The sequence below is a fragment of the Arachis duranensis genome, chromosome 5 (assembly GCF_000817695.3).
Source record: "Arachis duranensis cultivar V14167 chromosome 5, aradu.V14167.gnm2.J7QH, whole genome shotgun sequence".
Classification (NCBI taxonomy): Eukaryota; Viridiplantae; Streptophyta; class Magnoliopsida; order Fabales; family Fabaceae; genus Arachis; species Arachis duranensis.
This window is the reverse complement of record NC_029776.3, coordinates 5877006-5887542: the sequence shown is the minus strand read 5'-3', so window position 1 is coordinate 5887542 and position 10537 is coordinate 5877006. Positions and strand designations below refer to the sequence as shown.

Sequence of the window (10537 nt, the reverse complement as noted above, 5' to 3'; positions counted from 1 at the left end):
CTCGGTGTTGAAATTAAGTAAACTAACATTTTCAGCAAAGGAGAAAAAAAAAAAAAGAGACGCACAGTTTGTTGAGGGCTTTTCTTTTTTCCATCATCGTTGCGTAATGGTGATTTTGGTGGACCTAGCTCTTAGGTTTGAAAGGGTCTTTTTGACACGATCCTGTGTATGATAAACCATGACACCTCAAGGATCTTTATTGACTAGGTTATTTTTCTATTATTGTGCACATATATAAACAACAGTAATTAACGAATAGTATTAGCTTTATTATTTTATTAGGTTTGGTAAACAAAATTATTAAGATGTAGATGTGATCCAATAATTGCAAATTTGGTATGAGAATTTCTACACAAGTTTTTTTTATCCTTTAAAATATATTTGTAAATATTTTATAAATGAAAATTCAAGTGCAATTGTTTTCATGTAAAATTTATAATTGATAGCTGTTAGATTATGATTTAGTTAAATTTATTAAATTATTTAATAGTTTTCAATTATTAACTTTACATGAAATGAATCTATTATATATTACTAATTTTATAACTAAAATGTGTCACATGTCACTTCTTCCTTATTACAATTGAAATCAAATATTTTCCTCTAAAATTAAAGAATTATTCCCTTCTCTCTACTACTTTTATAACCAAAATGTGTCATATATCATTCCATCATTGCAATTGAAATTAAATCTTTCCCTCCAAAATTAAAGAATTATCCCCTCTTCCTTCTCCCTTTATCTATCTCTCTCATTCCTTTAACCACTCTATCTCTTTTATATATCAATGACTAATTATAAATTTGATAATCAAAATATGCAACATGACATTCTTTAATTGTATTAAAATTAAAATTAAAATATAATTATATTATATATTATATTATATATTACTATCTAATTTAATAACAAAATGTGTCATATGACACTCTTATTAAACTTGAGAGAAAATATTTTCTTCCAAAATTAATAAACTCCCTTCCTAAATTTTTTCATCTATCTTTCTTCTTTTTTTTTCTATGTCTCACTCTATATATAATTTATTATATATTTATATATTATTATCTAATTTAATAACTAAATGTGCCACGTAATGTTCTCTTATTAAAATTGAAAAGAAATATTTATCTCAAAAATTCATAAACTCCCTTCTTAAATTCTCTTATCTATCTTTCTCTTTTTTTCTATTTCTCTATACTCTTTCCACTCTATATATAATTTATAATTTATATTAGTAATTTAAAAAATTAAAATGTGTCACCTGATATTTTTTTTATAATTAAAATAAAATTTATTCTTTCAAAATTAACAAACTCCCTCTCTCAATCTTCACCTTTATCTTTCTCTCTTCTTTGTCTTATTCTCTATTTTTTTATCCTTTTATTCTACAAAAAATAAAATTAACAAAATAATATAATTCAAATAACAAACATTATTATTATTATATACATATTTTTTTTAGTTTTTTTATTTAATTTTAAATTTTCACTACTTATCTTTTTAATCTATATTTTTATTTTTCTTCTTTCAAATATTTATTAAATATAATTTGGAGAGAATCCTAATATCAAAATTATACAAGTTAAATCGTTTCAAATTTTAAATAACGAATATTAAAATTAATTCTTATTAGTAATAAATTAAACTCTTTCACATGAAAATAATAACTAAAAATCTTATTATTTGACTTTTTATCTACGAAAATCTTAGTCTTCTTAGCTGACGAAAACTTTTATCCCCTACGATCTTTTTATAAAAGTAGTTTGATTTTATAATTTTTTTGTATCATAATCTATAACATCAGAACAAATCCGATATAATTTTAAAAAATTTATATTTTACGGATAAAAACACTAGTTACATGGTAGTTTTCACCAATTTTGTTAGCAACTAAAAGAGCATTGCAGACAAAGCATTGCGACCATATAACTTTAGAAAAGTAATTTAGAAGTTGTATTATTTTCTATTTAATTTTTACCCTGGATCTTATAAACGGTCGGAAATCTCGGTGCTATCAACATGAAGAGAGTAACTGTGATATACAGTCATCATCATATATACTACACTGGTTCAAAGAATTGGATTTATATAATGCGACATAACTTTAATTAATATAATGTATGGTCATTTATATATAATATATTAAGTCAATAACTAGAAATCATTTTCTATTACTGTAGATGATATATGGTAATTAATTTTCAACTCCAACTTGCCCCGACTTTATCTTACTGGATGAGTTTCTAGAACATAGATGGACCTGATCTGATCTTGATGCTTTCATTGGTTTGTTGCGGAGGTGTGACCTGATCTTGACAAAGCTACGAATGATCGTAAGAAGACATACATAGATAGGACCGTATCATATCACTCCTAATTTCTTGAATTATTCACCACATTTATGTTTAAGCACGCACTTAAATATTATGTTCTGAAAGACTTGGTGGACCCAGCAGCAGTGTAAGCTAGCTAGCTAGTGAGTAGTGACCATAAGCCAGGAAGGTTCCACTGATGAACATTTCAATGAATTAATTAGCGAGAGAAACTTGAGAACAAATAGAATTTATTATTTTTGACCTAATATTTTTAGCCATTAATTTAATTTTTTTAGTCGAATAATCTAATAATATACTTTGAACCCATAATTGTAAATATTGTTAACTAATTATTAACCAAAAATAATAAATTCTAATCATTTTCAAATATTTCTCTTAGTTAGCTATTACAACAAACATATTATGCAAGCTTTGAAGACCGAGTATCCATTATTCATCTGAATTCATTGTAGCAAGTATTAAGTCATCGAAAAATGTTAAGTTGATACTAAATATTAAATAAAAAAGTACAGATAGACAATGAAAATACTAAATAATGTGAACAATGAATATATCAGATGTTCAATTCATTAGGTGTGCCGATGATTATCTAATATTAAAATTTAGGTGAGTAATTTGGGGGTGTAGTGTGTTTTTACTTTATTGGACTAATTTTAGATCCTATTGTTCACATTATTCACAAAAATTATTATCTACCTAATAAAATTCAAATTAAATTAGTTATTATGTATTAATTTATGTTTATTTACATGTATTATTTAATATATATTTTATATGGATAATTAATTTATTATTGAATTTTAAGTATACATGTAATATCGTTATGAATCCTCATACTACTACGAACCATTCTATGAATTTTACTTAACATGTTACATTATTGTTATGCCTCTGTATGTTATTTTATTTCCTTGAATGAAATGCCTCTACAATCATATATGTATGTGGGAACTGGGGAGAAGTAAGCTTCGGTTGAAATGAATGATAAAGAGAATGTCTTATTGTTGCCACGATCACAAGAAGTCAGCAACGCGGTTTCTTCATGAAGGTTGCCTTTATGGAGTTTAAAAGGCATATATACATATATAGAAATCAAAATGGAGGACAAGAGGTCAAAAAGACAACGCCATATAAGACAAATAATTCAAGCCTCAATATCACATTTTCAAGTACAAACAAATTATAAAAAGCGTACCATGCTTTCTGAGCACCTAATTACTGAAATTTAATAATATGTATATTAACTCATGTTATTACTAATAAAAATTAAGTGCATGAAAAGTGAATATATAACACAAGTCTCCATTTTACAATACTAAGAAACAGAGTATATTCTCAACATATCTCTCCTCCTTATTCCATGTATTGGGTCTCCCTCTCCACCCTTTTTTTCCCCACATTGTGTAATATTATTATTCTGTTATTTGGGTAGCCGCTGCCTTTCACACAGCGATGAGAATTGAGAAATCCGGATAGTTTGTCTTTGTTTTTTCTTCTTTAAAACCAATGATTAGTAGCAACAATATCTTATTGGTAAGGATCTATTCTGAATTGTTTGCACATTTTATGTTTATTATATTCTTCTTGTACTTTTCCATTTTTATTACAAAATAATAAAAAAAGATCACATATTACAAGACATACTTTGCAATTTTTTATGCATGAGGTAAAAAGAAAGATGGAAAATGTCAATAAAGGTTGCCTCATACCTTGATCATGGACCTAAACTATTCTAATCATTATATAAAGAAAAAAGATATATGTGAAAAAATAATAAGAGCAATGCACTCAGTTACTTTTAGATCACAACAAAAGATGTCTGTTAATCTCTTTTATCGTTAAAAGATTATAGCTATTTTTCAACTGGAGACTAACTCTCTAAGGCTATTAACTATTTAACTGAGCTAACCCTTCAACCTTCAAACCCTTGTATATATTAGCAACTAGTAAATACTTGGAAATTATAAATTCAGGTTGATTCAAGGTACGTCTTAGAAAAGGGCACAACCGAGTATTTAAAACAAAGAATTGAATGTGATATTCGAAGGTATGTTGCTTATGATTGCAACATTATGCATTCTGGCAAACCAATAGTCAGCTGTGAATATTTTTTTCAATATAGAACACACTTCCACTTAGGTACAATGAGTGGTAAAAAAAGGTTTCAATTGCGATGTAGTTGCTAATTGTTGTGAAAAATCGGATGCATAAGATGCAAACTAGGTGGCCAAAAAACTGCTATAAAAGATATAAAACTGCTATTCTCTTCCACCAAAACGCTAGTCTTAGAAACCAGAAATATGCTTTCCTACTACACCCTATATATAGGGTAAACAAAATGTTACAAATTAAAAAAAAAAAGTCTAGTTTTCAACCAAAAATAACTTAAACTAATCCACTGATAAAGACTTCTCCAACTGGCAAGAAAATAAACAAATGCAAACTGTTTCCTTACGTGCTTGCTATGGTAATTCAATAGCAATACACACACACCCCAGTGACTATCCACAAGAACTAATCATATCCAAAAGCAAAATTTTAAAAGAACTAGTTCTAGTGATTGGAGATTTGCACGGGATTTCAGTGAAGATGCAGTGCCAGCTATTTCTTTTTGTGCCTATCTCAGCTCAACAGTCCAATTCATCACATCCTCTGTAATACCCATCTGTAGTCTTGTAAGGACACTATAGAGTTGCTGGGACACTGCTCCAATACCTTCTCCATAGGATACCCTACAGTAGTTTAATAATGTCAATCATTGGTTCCAATTTGTTTTCCTAGATACCTACCTAATAGCTAAATCGCATAGCCAATCACTGGAATGTTTTAACAAAGTTTGTGGTTCAATATTTTGTTAAAGATGAATGGAGGATACCTGTTGCCAAGATAAGTAACACTGCCTACAGGTGACACAACCACAGCTGTCCCTGTGCAGAAGACCTCATCAGCATCTAGCAATTCATCCACAGAGACTAGTCGCTCCTCCACCTGCACATATTCCATAATGTAAATAGAAACAAGAAACCAAGTATATCAAAGTCTAGAAACAAAAATTCAGACCATGACCTTGTGAACTAATAATACCAATCATTACATTTTGTACCAAATATCATTCATTCTGATTAGTATGACAAATAATATTCCAACAATCATCTCCTAAACCAAAAGCCTGGTACCTGGAACCCTTGGCTTCGTGCAACATCGATTATACTCTTTCGAGTAATGCCAGGTAGGATAGTCCCTTTAATAGCAGGAGTTGAAATATTGTTGCCCTGAAAGCAAATGAATATATGAAAAGTATAATACAGTGAGCTCAGATGACATGCTTTTTCTAGACTAACACATAAACTTGCATGAGGGTAAAAGAAATTCAGTAAATGCAATCATTAGCACTAATAAAATGTTAACCAGAATAGTAGAATACTGACAAACAAAAGCATACAAGGCAGAATCTATTCTTAATATATAAAAGTAGATAGATAAGTTTATTCACATTATTTTTATGACATGTTTCTCCTTTTATTAATGCTATGTCAGTAATATCGTTTATTTGGCAAAACTTTAGAATCAACCACTCAATTTTTGCCAAATCAACTATTATTTTTAAATCAACAAAAAAATAAAATATAAAAAAAACTAAAAAACACTGATAATTAAAAATTAATAGTGTTTAATCAAATTTGTAACGTCAAAGACATTGAATTCATATCTTTATACTTATTACATCTTATCATTATAAACAATATAATAAATTTATAACCTCAATAATTAATTTCTATAAATAATTCATTAAATGTAATAAACATCCATATTACAAATGTCATAAAAATATTATTAATCATAATAAATTTTACGTTATAAGTATTCAAATTCTATACTATTTGACCTACTTATATAAGTCTCTTATCACTATTCCTTCAAATAACATCAAATTTAGCTCAAAAAAATTATTTTCGAACTACACAACATCTCAAACTTACTCAATGGAGCATCATTCTTTAGACAATATCACCAAACAAATAGACAATTGGTTTATCAAAGTTTGCGTGGTTCATCTATGAAAAACATTAACAACCACAAATGAAGAGGAGTCTCTTTGCTTATAAAGGATTATATTAGATGAAAATGAGATAACTATATTTGCTGCACATGTAATCAAACACCACAATATTCAACAATAAGGTAATTCTATATACTTTTCATAATCTCATCTATCAAATTATTAGCTACTAACCCACTACTTATTTTCAGATGAAAGTGCTACAACAATTTTTGTACTATTTGATGGGGAAGAAAAAAAAAATTTTGGGCACGAATGATTCAAATATAATGACATTCCAGAAAAGTAATGACAATGAAGCACCACTCCAATTGAAAAATTTGTGCAACCTCACATTTATATTTGAAGTCAAAGTAAATAATTTTAATCTCAAAAAATGTTCTCAACAATACACTGTTACCAAAACATTTTGTTCTAACCAAAAACACTAAATCTCAACACCCATTACAACAAATAAAACAGGTAATACTCCAGAAAAAAATCACTTATTCAAGATATCATTTTTATTTCTAATTTAAATTATTCATTGATTATAGAAATCAACTTCGCCAACACTAATATCATCAGACGAAGATCACATACCCATCAAGAGATTAAAGATAAAGAAAACCATACAAATTCAAGACACATCTTCGGAAGAAGAACATCCATCCAAAGATGGAACAAATAACACAATAGAAAGGGTATATAACTCAACAATTCATAAAGAACATGTCTTCACAAGAACTTACGATAGAAAAAAGAAACCAACAACTCTAACAACAACCAATAAAAAAAAAGGAGGACGAGCGCCACATAAGAAGACTAAGTCCATCAACTAAAACAAATGCAAAAATCAAACTACCAAATAAAATGTCACTTTATACAATTTCAATATCCAAATCTTTTGTACTACAAATTATTTTAAATAAAACACCTTTTAAATTTAACTTTAGTTTACACTTATTTAATTTAATTTTACAAAACATAATAATTTTTAATATTTATTATATACTATCAATAATTTATCACTCCACGCATCGCACGAGTCTCATTCTAGTTGAATAAAATAACTATAATAATATTGATACTCGTATGGCCAAGAGTGGCACGAAACTACAAAGATATTCAGATTAGTGTAACAAGGATCAGAAGCAAGTCAGGTTGCTGCAAAACGATCTATATATAAACAGAAACAAATCTAGAAATTTTGATATGCAGGGCGAATTTTATATAAAATTTTTTATTATTTTTTTATTTTTTATTATATAAAAATAATTTATGCCAGGTATATAATTAGTGAATTATTCTTTTTTAAAGATTTTATCAATATATATAAAAAAATATAAAAAAAAAATTAATAATATTGTTTTTGATAATAAGAATTACATAGTACTCTATAGTACTCTATAAAATTATAAGATACCAATACTTTTATAATATGTTTAATTAAAATGTTGTTAAATATCTTTTTAATTAAGATCAATTCTTTTAAAAATTTCAAAAATTTAGAAAATAATTTAAAAATTATTAATTATCTCAAAGGTACTGATACTCTTATAGAATATAAAATTCAACAGGTACAGAATAAAATACCTTAACAACAAAAATATTGCATGAAGAAACCTCCTCCAGATATTTTTTGTGCACACAATCAAGGTATAAAACATCAGAGTAGCCTTTGGCCTTTGCTACTGATTGTGCCTTCAGAACCTACAGAGACAAATTTTTTGGTGCGAAGGAAATTGGGAGAAGGATAAGGATTTTCATTTTCAAAAAAGACAAAAGTTAAAGTATGCAGTGAAAAAAAAAATGAGAATTAAAGATCAAGCAAACAAAAAACTCAAGACAATGTTGTAGAACAAAAATGAGAATTAAGAAATAATCAAACAGAAAACTCAAGCTTTTGTAAAAAGTAGAAGTACTTTAAAAGATTAACTCATTATCTCTCACAGACTCACACTATTTCTGTTCTGTCCTTAACATTTGTCGAAAATATTAATATCACTGACGTAACTTTTTCAAATTTCTTGATAAAAGTGGGGGAAAACTCTTTTATTTATCGCACCCTAATGCTTAAAAACTTTTGATTTTGGTGAAAGTTCTTCTACCATTACTTACAAATACAAAATAATTTTTAACTTCTACCTTTTTTCATTTTTGGTATCAATGGTTCCACTTCTGAATTTATATCTTAAAAAAATACGTTATCCAAAGACACAAGAAAATAATGTATTCACTTAAATACCAATCTAGTAAGTACAAGAAATCTATATGCCAAAATAATGAAAGTTATCTTTGAACTCGCAAGCAATTAACTTGATGCAAACAGAAGACAACATCTGCAATCAACTGCCAAGACGAAACAAGAAAAAAAGAGATCAGGCTTACTGCAGCATAGTTTCCGATGGTCTTCACACTTCCAGTGCCACCAGGAGTTGCACGATGTAATTCATTCTCAATAATCAAATTGATTGGGGCTAAACCTTCCTGTGATAAATTGATATTCCATAAATTTTGAAGGACAGCATTACAAGTATGTTCAAAATTACAACAAAAAATACAAACAGAGATGATTATAATTGTCAATATTAAATTAATAACAACCATTATGATACCATCAGATCACAACACTGCAAAAATGAGGACGATATTATGGTGGACCGTTAGAAGATTACTACAAGGTTTCGTCATATTTACAAGCTACAAATCAAATCTCTTTAAATATCTCATAAAAAAAGCACACATAAATTTCTACTTACCCAACAGTACTAAATTCTAACCATTTTTGTGTAATTTTTCCAAAAGCAAAACATGGAATACTTTAAAGATTGATTACCTTAAAGTAGTTTCCAACAGGTGAAACGTATATGAGAAATGTGTACTCTGGAGCGGGTGCAAGACCAAGTACAGGTCCACTTCCCATTAGCAATGGCCTAATATACAATGAGCCTTTACCCGTAGGGGGAACCTGAAATCAAAGCCAAATTAGATTTCACCTCAAAAGCATAACACATGTATAATGGTAGATGGGATAAGAGAGTACCCAACGTTTGTTTGCCAAAACAGTGTCTTTAATAGATTCAACAAACTGGTCAACAGTAGGAGAAGGCATACACATGCGCTCTGCACCCATCTGCAACCTAAGAGCATTTTCTTCTGGACGGAAGAGAAGAATGTTGCCATCTTCCTTACGGTATGCCTTCAAACCCTCGAATAAACCCTGGCCATAGTTGAGAACACCAGCGGAGGGGTTCAATTCGATGTTGCCAAAGCGTTTGAGTTCACCTTTCGAGAAGGTTCCGCCGTGTGGACATTTCATGATGTACATGTAATCAGTAGGTTGAAGACCGAATCCAAGGTTGTCCCATTCTATGTCTGCTAATTCAACGGTTTGACTGTACGACGCATTTGAAAGAGAAGGAGTAGGCGTGAGAGTGAGAGGAGAAGGGTGGTGCGGCACATGGTTGTGGGAAGGGGGAAGAAACTGTTTTTGGAGCTGAAAAATTGATCAAAAAATGAGATTGGAACTGAGAAAGAAAATAATGAATTGAGATAGATGAAGAGAGTGAGATACCTTGAGAGACGGAGAAGAAGAGTGGTGGAGGGAGGGACAGATCGGAAAACTGAGCCGAAAGCTTGTCAGGACGGCGCTGGTCTCCATTTCTCTATACCAGAACGAAGAGAAGGACGTGGAGGCGCAGGTGCAACGCATGTGGGCTACGCTTTGGTATATACTACACAAAAAAATGTGTTGTTATTATTTTATTATTTTGTAATATTAGATACATTAATGTAAGGAATCAGTATATTTGATGATTTATAATCATCAATTAATTATCATTATTATTTTTAATGATATAAAATTATATTTAATACGACCTGGATCAAAAGATCAATATAGTAATATACACTAGTATTCATTTGAATTAGGATAACCAGCAGCCCTGCCACCTCACCTGCTCTTGCCTTTCCAAATTATTTATTAAAAAAAAATAGGATTACTTTTAATTTCAAACATGTTTATCTTGAACTTGGTATGAACCATGAAGTCTTATCTCTTGACAAAATCCAGCATCCTTATATCATTATTATTCTATCTTTTTTGTTTTTTATAATAATTGTTTTAAATATTTTATTTATTAATTTGATATAATTTATATT

The 10537-nt window shown here is 29.0% G+C and overlaps 1 protein-coding gene across 1 annotated transcript; it reads right to left on the bottom strand.

Annotated features, from left to right (window-relative positions):
- Positions 1-4577: 4577 nt before the first annotated feature.
- Positions 4578-10105, bottom strand: LOC107487611 (branched-chain amino acid aminotransferase 2, chloroplastic). The gene is made up of 8 exons (XM_016108278.3): positions 9951-10105; positions 9420-9872; positions 9213-9344; positions 8765-8863; positions 7970-8086; positions 5511-5606; positions 5210-5322; positions 4578-5066 (listed from the first exon to the last, which is right to left on the bottom strand). The coding sequence occupies exons 1-8, from the start codon at positions 10086-10088 to the stop codon at positions 4952-4954; spliced, it is 1263 nt and encodes a 420-aa protein (XP_015963764.1). The 5' UTR covers positions 10089-10105; the 3' UTR covers positions 4578-4951.
- Between the last annotated feature and the right edge of the window lie 432 nt (positions 10106-10537).

Bases quoted from the DNA above. Each gene is read 5' to 3' on its own strand.
- LOC107487611 (XM_016108278.3), bottom strand. From the start codon at position 10,088: ATGCGTTGCACCTGCGCCTCCACGTCCTTCTCTTCGTTCTGGTATAGA. The intron at 9,345-9,419 runs GTACTCTCTTAT...CTTTGATTTCAG, and splicing joins TTTTGGCAAACAAACGTTGG to GTTCCCCCTACGGGTAAAGG. The intron at 8,087-8,764 runs GTAAGCCTGATC...TTGTCTCTGTAG, and splicing joins CCATCGGAAACTATGCTGCA to GTTCTGAAGGCACAATCAGT.